Below are 17,055 nucleotides of genomic sequence, written 5' to 3'. Positions count from 1 at the left end.
CCCCCTGCCACTTCTTGCTGACTCGGACTGTAGGTTCCCTCCGACTGGCGCCTCTTCCTTGCAGTGAGAATCATGAATATGAGACCAATACTGAGTAGCAGTAAAGAGCCACAGGCTACAGGGACAGCTACTTCAATTAGTGGGGAGGGGAAGAGAGCACCTGGAGTCCCCTTCTGTAAAAGAAATTAACGGAGAAACAATGAAACTCCAGTGGTTACAGTCACCTCAGTCAAAGAACCCAAAACGGCCAGAGTAGAGGGAACAAGTTTTTTAGACAAGCAAAAAAAAGCAGATCTGTACCTGACTGGCAAAGGAGAAGCAAGGAACAAGTACAGGGCTTGAGGGCACCTGCACAGAGAATTTTCGTGTTCATTCTTTAATCTCTCACAAAACATGTTTTTTTAAATGGACTGTTTTTAACACAAAGAACAGACAGTAACATGTTCTGAATTTTTCTTTCTAATTCAAAACTAGTGACACTCATCAACAACACTCTCTAACTGGCAGCTTTGGTGAAGCTGATCTCAACAGGGCAGAGTTATAAACAGAGATTTACCGATGGAACAGTTAATACTATTACAATACTTCATGCAGGGCACATGGACAGAATTAACCCAGGGAAGAAAAGAAAGGATTTACTGCGCTGGGCGGCTAACCGGCATGGAGAAAGCAAAACTACCCGCAGACAATTTACGGGACCAATCCTGGAGCTACAAAATCACTACAAAGCAAGCTGTCCCTTGCACACCACTTGCTGATGAAGATAACGCACAGCTTGTTGTTACTGTTACAACGGCAGTAGTTAAAGAGTCTGAGCAACACTTCAGACATTATTATGTGAGGTGAAACTGTCCAAATAATATCACACGCTCCATATTCTCCTCTCTGCTTATGCTTTTTCACACCAGGACAGCCCCATAAGATTTAAATGCCAGTACATTCAGCATCCATGGTGGAAATCTTTTAAGGGCCCTCCTTGCCAGTAAGAGACTAAAATACATAGCTGTCACTAGGAGAGATCTAACCAACGTTGCAAATAAGATTTTAAAACTACAGAGTTAATGCAGAGTAATGTGGTTTTTCAGTAACCCCAGAAAACTTCTCTGAGTAGGGGAATGATACTAAAAAAAAGTTCAATGATGCCTCTGATGGCAAGGCAGAGAATTTATTTAGCTATTAAACTATCCATCGCAACAAGATTATATGCAGACTTGTGATTCAGCAGTTCCTTGAAGATCTTGGGGCAGGGAGGTGTAGTAAGTTTCAGGCTTAACAGCTACCAATCTCAAAGCCAGAGGAAAGACTCAGATACAAAACCAAGAACTGACATACCTTGCAGGAACTTTATGAAATCCTAGGGCAAAAGATTTTAAGTAATTTAAATAGTGAATGGCAAGTCCTAGCTGCATTGAATTCGTAGCTCAAAACTTTTAAATTACAAAGGCACATACTTCAGGGTCCACACTATATAAAAATGATATGAAACAGACTTGAAGACAACTTGGAGCAGGAAGCGGAGGATGTTAAAAAGGTCACTACATGGATGGGAGATGGAGATAATAAAAGCCCCAAGTACTGAGGAGAGAAACGTAGCCGAAGGAGTACTCTTCAGATTCTGGTGGATTTAAGGATGATATGGAACTCAACAACAAAGAACTAAAAAAAATGTGGCATTTTTTTCATTAAAGATAGATTTAAAATTACAATAAGCCTAAAAATAAGAAATATTTCTAATTGCTAACAATAGTATCTGCCACCTTACAGATAAAAACAAAAGAATTCAAGCTTCATTATTTACAGCTGTTGGATGCCGAACAGTCTATGCTGATGGCACAAAGCAACCCAGCGCAGAAGGAATATTGCCAGAGGACCTGGAAGTCCTTCTGCCATTTTCAAATGACTGAAGTTCAAGTTGATTCTCTGCGCCTGCCAAACTTGAGCGATGTGCTAGGGGTTAGTTCTAGTTTCACACAGCATGCAGATTAGTCACACGGCACCAACACTACAGGAGTTTTTAGCAGCCCACCCTTCTGCCTGCTGCGTGCTCTTTAGTTGCTGCCGTTGGTGGGAGGGAGAAAGAGCAAGCGAGCGCAGCCAACGTCCCCTCACTTCTACAGCTGTTGTTAAAAGCAAACCCGGCCAACAGCCACGCCCTGTCCTCCTCCCTGTCCCCTCACCGCAGGCCCTGGCCTTATAAGAGGGAAAAGACAGTTCTGCAAAAAGTAATGGGGATGATGAAAATGAATACCAGGAGTCTACAAGAAGTGTCCTGGGACAGAGGAGACAGAGATGCCTGAAGGAGTCTGTGCATGCAAACTGGAAATGTCAGGAGTGACCGTGGGGCACATGCATTACAGAACCCTTAGTAACAGCAACAGCAGCAAACCCCGCCTTGGCGCACAGCCTTTTCCATGCAGTATGGGTTAGTACATTCCCAGGTTACCAGCCAAGCTACCTGTCCATGCAACAGCTTTACAGAGAAAATGAAAGTGTATGATTTAACTACTTCCACACAAGAAGGATTCCAGCCTCAAACAGCAACGCTTTGCTTATGCAGAAAAGGAAAAGCATGGCTGAGACTGCCCATCCACCAGGCCCGTCGGGTCAGAAGCAGACTCGGCAGATAAAGGATGCTACTTTTTTACTTGTACTTGCATCACTTTTAGCCTGACTTCATCTGACTTCCCTTCTCCAAACACATCCATTTCCACCCAGATGATCTTCGGAGAGGGAAGGTGCTTTGTAACTCTCATCCAAGATAAAATGCCCACTGAAATTCCATTCTCCAGGAAACTGAGGGGGAGATACAAGTAACATCTCCTTTCTACAAGTGCAACTGCAGTAGTATGACTACTGTCCAAGGAGTAGTAAAATCTAAGGAAAGCTGCAGAGACAGCCCATGCAGATACTGAAAAGTATTTGCTGCAGTTGCTTATGTGCTGGAGACTTAACATGCAACAGCACTGCAATGAAAAAATAATTTCCCGCTTCAGGTTTCTTTGGTACCAGCTTATGCCCTAATTGCGCTTTAGGCAGGGCACACACAGGGGACTGTGCAACATGTCAGCAGTCTCACTAATACCCTGGTACCCAGGGACTCTGCTGCTGCTCCTCACAACTCACAGTCTGGAAGAACAGACAGGAGCTTCCACGAGCAAAGGGAAGTGCTTACGTTAATGTCACAGCGCTCTCCTGTGTAGCTGGCACTGCACACACACTCGTATTTGTTCTCAGAGCCTTGACACGTACCTCCGTTCTGGCAAGGGTTTGGATCACACTTGTTTACATTGATTTGACAACTGGAAAGGAAAAGTGTATTAGAATTAAATGAAATTTCTCACATATGTTCTTGTGCCATAGAACACAAGGTCATACAGTCTACAAAAGCCTCATTTATTCAAAAAGTTCCTGTTGCATCTTTTTCAGGTGCTTTCTCCAGGGTCCAACAACATGAAATTTTTACCCAGTCATACCAATCCTCCTTTTGTCATTTCTGTGTGACTGAAGCTAGTATGGGTCTCTAGCACAGTTAATGAATTCTCATGAGGCACAAGAATTACCTGGAAGCAGTTCATGCTGCAAAAATTGGTATTGCCAGCAGGATCATATCAAGCCTGCCTCTTCTAAAAATAACAGCTATAGTTTACAGGTTTGGAGTAGTTGTTTGAATGGCAAAAGGATATGTAAGAGGATGAAGCATTTGAACCTGCTCAGCTATCCCACTGATGTAAGAATCAGAGCATGAGCTCCTTTGCAGGCATCAGAAAAATAGCACTTACTTCCTTCCAGTGAAACCCGGCTTGCAAGTGCAGTTGGCTCCCCAGCTCTCACTGATGCACTTGCCACCATTCAGACAGGTGAAGTTCTTACCACATTGCTGAGGTGGGAACGGCCACCTGGGAAAAGCAAGAGAGAGCAAGAAAGAGCCTTTAAAGCACTCGGGTAGAAGTGTACTCGGGTTCAGTGGAGACTGGGCTGGTGAGGGTCACAAGCACAGCCCTTGGTATTTCTAGGAAGGAGTTTGACACAAGTGGAGAAGGGAATAGTCTCAGAAATCATCCATATTGTCAGAGGTACTTTAAACATGCCCAGAGAACATGCAGGAGCTGTTATCAGTACTTTTCTAACATAGTTGCCTCTTCTTGCTGATGAAAATATAAACAAGGGAGAGGATACTGTTGGAATTCCAAACTGCAGCACAGCTAGGCCACAGAAAGGGTAATGCAAGTACCAGGTAACAGTCTACACCAGAATGCAGTAAGAACAACAGGAAATTTGACCTGGGTAGATTAGATAAACACTTTCGTGGCTGAGCTTCAGTTATCTCAATGTTCAATTCAAACATGCACAAGTGGATGGAAGTCTAAGTAACATGTTGATTCCTACTTCCTTTACCGATATGAGACATACCTTTGTGACTAAAATATGCTGGATTTTTTCCAAACTAATACAAATGTTATAAATATGGACCTTATAAAAAAACTCCAGCCCTCCTCCTGACTCCGTACCAATTTTTCACCAAATTTTATGTGAGCTCCATGTAGGGACCATGCAATGTGCACTGCTAAGCAGTACAGGCAGTAAGATGATGGATAAAGAAACTTTTTTCTCCCAGTACGCATTTGATAAGGAGCACGATACTCAAATAGACTTTTTTTTAACCAATACACAGAAACAATGCCCTTAGTCTTAGGACCAATACCACAAAATACAACCAAGCCCTTGGCTGAAGGAATGCTGTTAATCAGTCTAGGAGTGTATATGTATTTTTATCCAATATTACACAAAAATATTTGTCAGGGTAAGGCTTGTTTTTGCAGAGGTAGTAGCAATGGGCACCTTCATTAGCACTGGCAGCCTTCTGCTCACCGATGCCCCTGAGTATCGCTTGAAAGTTGGCTGTGTACCACTACTAGCAAAAATAACTACAGTTAGGAACTTCTGCTACAGGAAATCTCTATAAAGCCTGCTGGTTTTGATAAACCTTTGATGCTTTCTCAGCAGAGACTAGATTGTCCCTCTTCTGCACTCTGTCCAGGAACCCATCCTCACTGGGACCATTTCTATCACTCCAGGACATTCAGTGCACCCAAAACTTGAGAATACAGCCTGCTCCACCCTCTGGGGGCTGGGAGGCTCCTTTTCTTTCATAATCTGGCCAGCAGGCTTTTTTGTTTGTTTGTTCTGTTTTGTTTTAAATCAATACAGCAATAGGCCAGAGGGGAGTCAGATCCTGGAGAAGATGGATTTCTGGGGAAATGAAGTGGGAAGTGATGACAGGCGACAGTACTTGCACTTTAAACAGCTCTGAAACGTAGCATGGGGATAACCCACATAAAAAGGAAGGATCCTTATCCTGTATGAGGCTGAGCACCTTTCAATGAGGCTTTGGACCTTCCACTTCACAGCAGAATTTAGGTGCTTAACCTACCAGATACTTGCAACGAAAAATTTTCCCAAAGTGTGCCAAAGTAAAAGTCCAATTCATCTGGGGGCTCCTCTGACCCCTGCATCAAACCAAGGCACTTACTCGCAGCGAGGTCCCGAATACTGAGGAGGGCACTTGCAGGAGTAGCCATAAACCCCGTCAATGCAGGTAGCTCCATTTAGGCACTGGTGCCGCACACAGTCATCGACGTTGATGTCACACTTCTTACCAATGAATCCCCGGAAGCATTCACACTGAAAATCTGCAACTGCGTCAACACAGTCCCCATGAACACACGGGCTTGACTGGCAGTCATCAATGTTAGACTCACACAGCTGCCCCCCCCAGCCAGCACTGCAGGCACAGCTGAAGGAATTGAACAAGTCCTCGCAGGTGCCAGCATTGAGGCAAGGGCTGGAAGCACAGACATCAGCCCCCGTGCAGCCCAGCTGGATGGTCCTTCTGCTGGACTGCTGGAACTGTTCTGGCTGGGGGTACCAGAGATGGGCAGTGAACGGCAGGTAGATCCCCCCTATCTTCACTTGTCCTAGGCAGCCAGTGAAGTTTTCAGCTAGAACAATCACTGCATTGTTCTTTAGGAAGTCCAAGTTCCCAGCACTTCCCTGCAGAGTCATATTAACAGACCCATCCAAACGAACCAGCCATCTGGAAGAAAGCGCGGATGGCTCTTCCATAGACACAGAGATGGTGTGCCAGGCACCGTCCGAGACAGACTTCTGACTCAGGAAGCTGACACCTTCGATGCTATTCCCACTCCTGATGTCAACAAGCAGGGAGGAGTTCTTAATGGCTACTTGGAGGGAATCCACTTCTTCCACAGCCCGAAGCAAAACAGCATCTTCATCCCGGGTCCTGAAATCCACATGGAGGCTGCTCAGAGTTCTAGTCACTGATGTATTGGTGGTAAATTCAACGGCATCATAACTATTAAATGTTGCATTAGCCAGACCTATAAATAAAGGGGTAGAGCACAAGGGATTTGAAAGACAGTTGGTGTCATGTTTGAGACAGATCAATGGGAAACTCCCGGCCACTCTTTACCTTAAGAATCCTGTAAGCTTGGTGTGAGTAGGATTACAGGCCTGGCTGCTGGCAGCCTTAGAACTCTTCCTGTTTACAATTTTACCTCTAATAATAATAATAATATCCAGCTCCTGTGTAGCAGTTTTTACTCATCAGTCTCACAGCACTGCACAAAAATACAACTATTCCCCTTCTACTGCTAGAAAAATTAGAACATAAGTCAGGAAGGTAACACATCCAAAGCTGCTTATGTGGCCAGTGGCAGAGCTGGGAACATCCCAACATCCTGAGTACCAGGAGACTTTCTAGCCACCAGACAACACCCCCTCCACATCGGGGCATCATTACCCAACTATTTTTCTTCATTCTCCATGGTTCTGTCTTAGGAGAAAACTGAGACACATTTGCAATACTTAATTGAGTCCTACTTGGTGAAATAACCTGAGACTCTAGAAGTGGCTGAATGTTACAGAGAGCAGGATGGTCCTTGCACTGTGATGATAATAAGTTAGGCCATCACTCCACAAAAGTGGACTGGTTCCTCCCTGATCAAGCCAAAGTAACAGAAGAAAACACCTTTGAGTACCATCTCTGCTCTGTCAGAACCTGGTGGTAAATCCCTAAAGTGCATGCTGCCTGCAAGAGTGCGTACCTGGGCATCATTCTCCAGTTCCTTTTTGCAGCATGTGTTTGTATTTCTTGCAACAGTACAAACTAGGAATACTGCTTATAGACAGTGAACAGTAAGGATTTTATCAACACATAAGCAGGGAACAGTACTTACACACATATCCTGCTAGAACATCTATGCAGCTGGTAGCTTCAGGACATGGGTCACTTTCACACCAGACTCTCTCTTCACAAAGTTTCCCAGTGAAATTTGCTGGACAGCTGCAATGGAAGTCATTCCAAGTGACAATGCATCTGCCACCATTCTGACATGGTTCAGACTGAAAAACAAAACAGCAGAATTTAGGAGCAGTGTAATTCATCTTTGGATCTCGGAGAACTTGGTAGAAGGAAATGTGACAACAAAGATTAGTACGAGCAGCACTTGAATCAAGAAAGAAGGGTAATTAAAATAGTGACTCAACAGCAGCGAAGGAAGCACAATGGTCTCTGTACAAGAAATTCCTGAGACCTTGCCTCTCCCTGCGTGCACTGCTGATCAACAGAAACTCCCTAGGTAGAGCTCCATCAATTTGGAAAAGGACAAAGCACAAAAGCAAAGGTGAGAAACAGATGAAACAAGCTGCAGTGCTCCTGAAAAACCTCTCAACATTCTGTCACTAGAAGGACACACCTAATACCAGAGGCATGACAATACTTTATAGCACCATGAGCAAGAAGGGCAAAAATCAGAGAGTATGGCCTCCTCATCTTCATGTGTGGCATAAAGGAGAGACAGCTTCTGATCTAAGGGCACCATGGAGACAGTTCCTTGACCTGTTGCTGCTGAGGTGATGAATTCCTGGGGGAGGAGGTTGTTGTGCAATTGAAGCAGGACGAAGGGAGGAGCTGGAAAGGTTACTGCTTAGAGGGTGGAGTCTGGAATCCATGTGTAGGTTCAGCAAAATGGAGGCGGGCAGCATAAGAGCCGGACTACCCAAGTTCTACAAACTACAAAAATTACAGAGGAGCTAGAGAAAACTTAGTGCTTAAATTGTATGTAGTATACTGGGTGACATAGGAGCATATGGGACCATGTGTCCTTCAATACTTAAAAACAACTTCTCATCTTCCTGATATCAGCAACAGTCGAACTTTTCTGTAATCACTGAACTATAATAAACAACTGCACACATGTAGAGACAAGTGAGCGACATCATACCTTGCAGGTGTTATCAGAGATGCAACCATTCACAAGATTACCATTTTGAGTCCTATTGAGTTCCTGTGGCAGACTGTAGTTCTCAACCTGAAAAAAATGTATTTGGTGGTTGTTCAGTTGGATGTCTTGCAAACAGCCTTTAAAATAGCCTCCCCACATATCAGCGCTGTCTGCCTTAGGATGTCCACCAATATACACTTCATAACCAGCTAGAAGAGGTCTTGCTACGAGTTGTCCTAGTTCCACATATGCATCTGACTGGTGAGCACCAACAATTCCTCCTTGGAAAGACAGAGCTACCAAATGTCTTCTCCCATCAACTAAATTTTCGGGAAATGTCACAGTATCTTTAGATAACATCTCTATCTTCAGCTTGCCATTTTTCAAGTATATGGTGAGGCAGGGGTCAGTTTCATTGCCAATTTGCAATAGCAAACCATTAGGTTTCCGGCTACGAATGAAAAAGGAGATGTTGAAGTTTGCACCAAGGCTATCGGAAAGGGTGAAAGAGGCAAAGCTGGTGGAATCCTCTAGGCCAAATGTTGCTGCTGGGCGCTCTGGAAGAGAAAAGAAACACACACCAGCTCAATGACAAGGGGAATGCAGCTGGCACAGGGATATTCTAAGCTGCAACTCCTTATGAATGATGCAAGATCTTTCTTCCCAATATTTTCAACGTGCATCGAGGTAATTATGCTCTCTCCCTACACAGGTCTGTGAAATTCAGAAGTAGGCAAATGTGTCCTTGCTTTCTCTGGAGGGAATGAATTCAAGCACCCAAGTAGAAGAGGGAAATACAGGTCTAGCAGAGTCCTTGCCAGCTAGCAGATTTACTCAAGGACTTTCAAGCTACAAAGTTGCTTTTAAAATTCATAAATTCGGTTAACAGCAGAACAACTTTGTACTTGCCACGTTTAGGACTCAGGAGTGAAACAAAAAACTAGAACAATATAAATATAAGCCTTGCAGGAACAAAAAATGCAAATAAATATGGTTTTAACTCAAAATTGTCAAAGAGCTTCCTTTGACACTTTGTGTTTTATCTATAAAGCAATACATTACTATTCATCCTAACTCAGAAGCTCAAAATCAACTTTCCACAGTAAAACAACTTCCCAGCCCTCCTGCATTCACATAGATCTGATACGAAGATGAAGTCAGAGCCCCTGGCTCAACAAAGAGTAACACCTTCACCACAAAAATGACAATTGTTCCTGCAGGAGCAAGTGACAGAAAAGGGATCAATGAGAATTTTATTTACAGAGGGTTTTGTTTTACTTTTCTCACTGGTCAAGTAGAAAATACTGTTTCCAGAGCTAGCATCAATGCTTATCTAGTATCTTTGAAGCACCAACTGACACAGGAGCTGCAGATGTAAATCATGTAGCACTTACCGTATGAGCAAGCTGGGCCTCCGTAAGGCCTGGAACAGTGGCACCTGAAGGTTGCCCAAAGGTCCACACACAGCCCTCCATGAAAGCAGGGCTGGGAGAGGCACCACTCTGTCCGGTCACAGCCCTGCTTCACTGGGGAGGACTCGTCCACAGGCAGATCCACTGGGAGCATGGCTTCAGCATCTATCTGAACATCTTCCAGGCAGCCGACAAAGCCTTGCTGGCTCTGTGTGTTGTTGGCCATTGGATCCTCCGCACCTCCAACATACATGTTCAGGAAGGCATGTGGGATCAAAGCAGCGCCATGTGGGACAGGAGAACTCTTCAGGCAGACACCCGCATCACAGGAGTCATGCCAGAGTTTTAGCTGCACAGCGCTGTGCAGAACAACCTCAACTTTATGCCACTGGCCATCATCAACTCTCAGCCCCTCCAGGAGCAGCAGGTACCTAACATCCTCCCTCTTCAGTCCTGCATGCAGAATGCCGTCAAAGAGCTCCAGGAACAAGTATTCAGCTTCATGGCCTCGGTAAAAAAGGATAGCGCTGGGCAAGGTGGTTCGGAACCGGAGGGACACACTGGCAAGCTGATCTCCTGCTACATCCCTCCTGCTCTGATTGTTCATGGGCAGCTCAATGAGGAGATACCCTCTGGAAGCAAAGGAAAACGTTGTTGGTGTTGAGCATGTGGCATCATAGAAACCAGGCTGGCACTGGCACAGGTGGCCATGACTCTCAGCTTGGTAGGTTGGGATGCACAAGGCCTCATTTTGGCAGTTGTGCGTCTGGCACCCAGTGAGCTTGACAGAGCAGTTCTTCCCTCCCCATATAATGCCATCCTGGCTAGGGGCACAGTGGCAGGTATAGTCAGCAACGCCATCCTCACAGACAGCTCCATTCTTGCAGGGACCCTCCTCACACTCATTGATGTTAACAGCACATTCCACACCTGCAAAAGAGATTTAGAAATGGGACCTCACTGCAGGGGATCGTGACTCCCTTCCCCAGAGCAAGCCTGCCAGGCACAGACTGCCCTCCCCAGCACTGCCGCTCTCTACGCCATTCTCTTCAGGAAACCACTAACAGATCAAGAGCTGCCAGCAAGAAACACCACGCTCACTACAGAGCGGCCTACCGCTGACATAAGAGCATGAAAAACATACTTCTCTGCTGTCCTCCCACATTCTGCAAAGAAGGTGCTATTTATGGAGCTTCGGCCAGTCAGCCTACACCATCCAACAGACTACTGTCCTCTTCCAGACAATCTCAAACACGTCATGTAATCAACATGCAAGGAGAGCAAGCAGAGCATATTAAAGGGATCAAACAGCACAGACAAGGATTTTATGCTTCTTTCATACATAGATTGGGTACATTAAAACTCAAATTAAGTCTATAGATCTGACTGGAGCACGTTCCAGGCACCGTTGCTGCAGACAGCATCAAAATGGATCACTAGCCAGGGAAGTTACTGGAAAGCCTCAGTTAAGAAAAATCAAATTCCCAGACAACCCTTCTGTTGTAAAACACTCACAAAATCGAACATTACCGAACAACAAACAAAACATGCTCCACAGACACTCTGCGCTAAGCTGATTTCAGTTCTGTCCAGTTCTGCAGAAGTGAACTGGGTAAAAAGTACTGCATTGCAGCTCGTCTGTCTCCTCGAGGCACACGTATCCCAACAGGACTCAAGTAAATTACAAGACATTACACTCAAATCTGGTTAATGAAAATCTGCTGTCATCTTCCTGAGCGTTTCCAGACTGACAGAAGAGCCCTTCTGAACCAGTTCACTTTATCTAGCCCATAACATTGGTTTTCACTAATCTTCAGAGACAGTCACACAGATAAACCAAGCATGGATTATCCCAATCTAATAGCATTACGCGCCGATCTCGCTAGCAAGCACAACGAGGACAGCAGAAAGAAAAAGAAGGAATTCACACACAAAGGAGGGGAATCAAAACACAAAAGACATTTGTAAAGAAAAGCCACTAGACAGAATGTGCATGTCAAAGAGATTAGAGAGTTGCCTGAGGGAAAGAGATGAGGGGAGATGGGGCATTAGGAGCACTGGAGCTGGACTTTATGTGTGAGAAAAAAAACTCGGCAAAGATACAGACTTCTTGAATGCATGCATGATGGTTTGTCCCCCCTCATGCCCCAGCAATGCCTCACAGGCAGTCTTGCACAAACGTCTAGTACCCTGCTGTCTAATCAAGTTGGTTTACTCTTTTCAGACCCAGTGTTTAGTTGCTGTTACCAGTGCTATCTCTGCAGATAGGCGAAGACTCAACACCAGCTCCCAGCTCCAAAATGTCGGGTTTTGTCAGTGTAGGGACATAACACGTATGGAGCTCTGAGAAGCACTGAAAGAGAAATGGAAGGCTCTGGTAATTTCTGCACTTTCCAGATATGCTAGAGCTGTTCTGTAGGCAACATTACCTCAGATTCCTCTACGACATAGCTCTCTACTGACATAAACTAGAAGAGAACTGCGGTGTGGTACCTGTGGAAAAGCACTGAATTTGGCCAATGATGTCTGCCTTGAAGAAGAGCTCAGCTGATGGACAGATTCAGAGTTGCTAATACTACCTCAGCACAGCCTTTTTTCTCCAGCTATTAATGCCGAGCTTGCTCAGCACACAGAATCTGGGGTGTGATCTTACCTGTAAAGGAAGCGGCAAGGATAGCGTTAAGATTTCAACACAATGCTATGGCCACACTTGAAGGAAATGTGTTGGACACCTCTGGGCCTAGAGAATATCAGTCTGGGAGAAGACGGAAGACTTCAATTGGAATTAAGAAAAATCAGTAGAGCAGTAGAACTATGTGGAGTGGGTTTTCTGAGTTATCAGTGGATTGGAGGGCTCTCAAAACTGCAAGTTTGCAGTCAGATTTAAGGGGAGAGGCTGTTGAATGGTGTCAGAAAGACAGGTTTGGTATAGTCCCAAATCCTTGAGATGTTGCTCATTTCAGATCAGAGCTGTTGATGTATACCAGGGCAATGAGAAGATAGCATAGGTTTGGATAACAAAAGCAGAGATGCCGTAAATTTTTGCATTTCTGAGAAGGCTGGGAGGCAGGGTCAAGAGCCCCATTTTCCCGTATCACATTCCTAGCCTGACACCTCCTGTGGCCAGCGTGCTCTCCCCATTGAACAGCAGCAGGAACTCCTGCCCAGGCTGCTTCCAGCCTCCCAGCTGACACCTGTGGGGCGAGTGCTGCACACCAGGTGGCAAATTAGTCCCTACGGCAAGTGCACAAGCCCAGGCTGGTGGCTAATTAAACACCAAGCTTTCCCATGCGATGCAGCTGGTTTGATTCCTTAGATTATTTGTTCAAAATGGGTGAAAAGAATAAGCTGACACTTCAGGTCTTTACACATTGCTGTCTAACCTTACAGCTTACAAACAGGCAAAGGAAACGTTCAGCAGCAGAAAGAGCAGGGCAGCTCTTCCTAGAGGAACCAAACACACAAGCATCACCTTTATCGCTGTCATTGCTTCTGCCAGCAAACAGCCAGCCTTCACAGGACTAAAGCAGGAGACGGAAAGGGCCTCTAAAACAACACCTAATGTATTCTTGCTCTCCTAGAAGCCGGTGCAGTGCCAGATTTGAATTTGGAGCAGTTTTAAAAACAAAGTGATACAGAGGAGACTGTGCAAGAGTTCTGAAAATCTGGCTAACAACAATTTTTTTTCCTGGAAGCCACTGTTGCCCTTTAGCTGAACAGTTACCCAGTACTACATCACTAACTCCTTGTATGCCTTACAGTGACCATACCCTTCATCAGCCTGCTCTCTTGCCCTTTCTCCTCCTCCCTTATCACCAATGATTTTTGTCAACTGTGTTTGAACATCTCTGGTTTGTCAAATTCTTCAGTTACACCAAAACAAGGCAGAAGAAGGAGACTTCTGTTGCATATTGCTTCCTCGATACTAATTTCAGCACAGCAGAGGGGTCTGTAATTTTGGGTTTTGGCTGCAGATGAGAGTGTAAATGAAGAAGGGGATGCCAGCAAAATAAAGCAACTTTTCCCTACTTCAGAAAAAAATGGGGTTTTTGCCATAGGCCATTACAGTATCCAGAAGTACAAATCGTTTCCTGGATATCCATTATTCCAATCTTCTCCAAGACATGGACAGTTGTGTCTTTGCAAACTCACTGGAAAGTGGATTAAGAAGTTCAAAAGTAATTTGTTTCTCTAAGAGAAGCTTAGGCATCCCTTTTCAGGTATATTTAAAAAAAAATAAAAGGCAGGGGGACAACTCTATTTGACAAAAACAAGTTACTCTTACATAGTCTTCTCTGTTCCTTCTAAATTTCTTAGCTCAAGTGTTTACTGTTATTTGAATTATCAATAGTAAGAGCAATGTTGCCAATCTGATTCATTACATCATTAGGAGACTTTAAAATGTTTGATGAGTTTCTTATCTAGTTAAAGACTAACAAAGATAAACCAGTGGAACTTGTTATCTGAAAATCAGACAAGTGTTATTTAAAAGACTGCTATCTGGAGACAAGTATTTTCAAACATTCCAGTTCATTTAGCACTGTTTAAGCTAACAGTCCCAAGCTAACAACCCACAGGGGATGGGTCAGAAAGACACTCAGAAGTTGCTGAGATTTAACAGCCTGCAGTATTTTCAAATACAAATCTATTCACTAGATTCTAAAGTGTTAACGATGTGGTGAGAAGCCTTGTTTCACAGATGCAAGTGTTATTAAAATCCATACAGCTTGCCATTCTCTGAATGAAGGTAACGATTTAGTGACTGCTATTAATAAGCAAAGATTCATCGTATACAGTGTAAGAATCGTATACTTCAACAGATACATAATATGTCAAAAGAATAAGCGCACAGAAAGAGAGATGTTCCAATTTAGCAGTCATATACCAAAAAAACTTGAAAGATGAGGTCCATTCATAGGCCCAATCTTGAAACATGCGAGTTCAGTGGGGTTTCCCGGCCAGCACTGGCTTGCCCTCTCCCATAAGGCAGCTGAATTCCTAGCAACCTTTCCCTGGTGCATCCTAATTAGGGTTTGTATTCTTATTATCAAAAGAAAAAAGGAGGGGAGGGAGAGAGGAGGGAGAGGGAGAATTAGCCGCAACAAATGGACCCCGACACAATTATATTTGCACAATTACTGCCATTTCCATGGCAACACACTGCTTTGACCGACCTCTCACTGCGCACTACTACTCAAGGAGACGGTGGGGGAGGAGATGGAGAAGTGCATAGGCCAGCAAAGGGTTTGTCCTCCAAGTTAAAACAAAAACTACTTCCCAATAAAGGAGTTTTAAATCATTAAAGGAAAAGGAAAATTATGAAAACATCTGTAAAAAGCAAAACTAACGTTTCACACAACTAACAGGGAGACATCTGTGTGTTTACACAGTACACCCGAGTACAAAACAAGGACCAATGCCTTGGAAGACCCCGGATTTGATTACTGCAGAATTGTAGCAAAGATGCACACGGAGCATGCTGACAGCTCTGCATTCATTTTGCAGCAACAAGGAAATCCCTTGCCCTAAAGTTTCCAAAACAAAACTTTAGGTCTCTTCAAAATAAAAACATTCTTCCTTTCTAGTCAATTCTTGTTGCTTCTCATGCCTCCAGCTACCACTAATCGCACAACCAGCTCCCTGCCCTGAGCAGGCACGCAAACATTCAGGACACACTGCAATTACTGCATAGATCTCATTACCTGCTAGCAGAAAAATTCCCTTCAGGATCACGCCAATCAGCACAGATTTCATGGCCGACTCCTTGTGGACATTTGTGACAGTAAAGGGGAAAAAAATGCTGGTGAATTTGGGGGGGAGGAATGACAAAAAGGCTGGACTGAAACGGCAGAATGTGTGTAAGCACTCCCTGATGCCAGTCAGACAAAAAGGGATTGGAGATGAAACTAGCCAATATAGAAGAGACCTGCGCTGCAGTGAGATCTAATCCAGCCCTGCTCTAAACCTCCCCAGCTGGCCTCTGTCAGTGCTGACATGAAGAATGCGGACTCACAGTGTATTCTCACTCAGTGCATTACAGTAATACCCTGCAGCATCCACAGCATTCACTCCAACAGTAAAAAGTCAAGAGACAGTCTCCTGCCCTTGCCACCTCCCAGGTGGATCTGCCAAATTTCATGAATAAGGCCAAAATATGGATTTTTCTTTTTATAGGCTAAGCCAAAAAGCTGCATTGCCACCACTGTGTAATATCCAAACCATACAAATAAGGAGAGTTCCAAATGCAGAGTACAACCTGGGCTACTGTACTACATTCAATACTGACTTAATCAGGGACCAGCACTTAATGTAGTTTCGCTCCTCCGTGTGCCCTGTTCTGTGCATTTAAGAGCACAAGCATTTCCACCCTGCAATATTCACGAAGAAAAGTCTCAAGTTTTAACTACCGTGATCTGTTTCTCTGAAGTCAAACTGAATGGAAGGAAATTCCCTGCATTATGCTGACTGTACTGGTTCAAACATGGGACTGCAGAATCAAAACTCTCTCTTTCCTTGTTAGCAACCTTATATAATTAGCTATTGCAATCTCACTTTTTTTCTGTGAGGTTCTGTTTTGTTTTGTTTTTTCTGAAATGTGGTTACTTTCATATTGTAAACTTCCTGGAGGCAGAATTGTACTTTCATTTTGTAAGGCACCCAGAGAAGGTGCCCTTTCTGTGAAGAAATGTTATCTGGGAGCTTTTCCCCAAACTTGGAGTCTGTTAGTATCAATGTCAGGTCCAAGCAAACAAAAACTCCCACATGTCAAAGTCTGGAATCTGCATTAGCTGTATCACTTGAAGATATTAAAAGAAAGCATTCCAACAACTCTTGTAGCTATTTTACTTTCTTCATTTCACTCAATCCAAACATGCCAGTCAATTTTACAGATATTTTAAGTGGGAGGGATATGGTGAGTGTTTGTTTGGAGTTAAAGCTTCTCAGATAGTCACATCTGGGTCCTGTGCACGCACAGACCCATCCTAGCACAGATTTTAAATACAATCTATATTAGCTAGTATGACCCTCCTGTTATTGTTCAAGAGAAAACAAATGGGTAGCTTGTGTCCACTCAACCGCCTGCCGCAACAATAAAGTATAACAATTGTGAAGACTAAAGAATGTTAAATCCCTTTACAAAGATCCGTATTTTGACTTATACGCGCACACACAGAGATATTTACATACACACACACAGAGTCTATCTGTATACTGCTGATTGGAAATATACCGTACCCAAATCCATGTAGCATAATTCAGCACACATTCTGATGCCCTACTAGTCTTTACATCTTTTCAAATTCATTACATGAAATATTGCTAATTAGAAACTGTGATTG

At 44.0% G+C, this 17,055-nt stretch overlaps 1 protein-coding gene across 1 annotated transcript in view; it reads right to left on the bottom strand.

Annotated features, from left to right (window-relative positions):
* LOC104157624 (protein crumbs homolog 2-like) overlaps window positions 1-17,055 on the bottom strand; it is a 39,507-nt gene that overhangs the window by 1,220 nt on the left and 21,232 nt on the right. Inside the window, exons 7-12 of the mRNA XM_009695035.1 lie at window positions 9,698-10,645; window positions 8,304-8,860; window positions 7,257-7,422; window positions 5,531-6,398; window positions 3,780-3,896; window positions 3,173-3,299 (exon numbers count right to left, since the gene is read on the bottom strand). Coding sequence (XP_009693337.1) covers window positions 3,173-3,299; window positions 3,780-3,896; window positions 5,531-6,398; window positions 7,257-7,422; window positions 8,304-8,860; window positions 9,698-10,645 — 2,783 coding nt within the window. The remainder of the gene's footprint in view (window positions 1-3,172; window positions 3,300-3,779; window positions 3,897-5,530; window positions 6,399-7,256; window positions 7,423-8,303; window positions 8,861-9,697; window positions 10,646-17,055) is intronic.

The sequence above is a fragment of the Cariama cristata genome, unplaced genomic scaffold, assembly GCF_000690535.1.
Source record: "Cariama cristata isolate BGI_N322 unplaced genomic scaffold, ASM69053v1 scaffold2962, whole genome shotgun sequence".
In the NCBI taxonomy this organism is placed as follows: domain Eukaryota; kingdom Metazoa; phylum Chordata; class Aves; order Cariamiformes; family Cariamidae; genus Cariama; species Cariama cristata.
The sequence above is the reverse complement of the archived record's forward strand: the minus strand, read 5'-3'. Positions and strand labels throughout refer to the sequence as shown.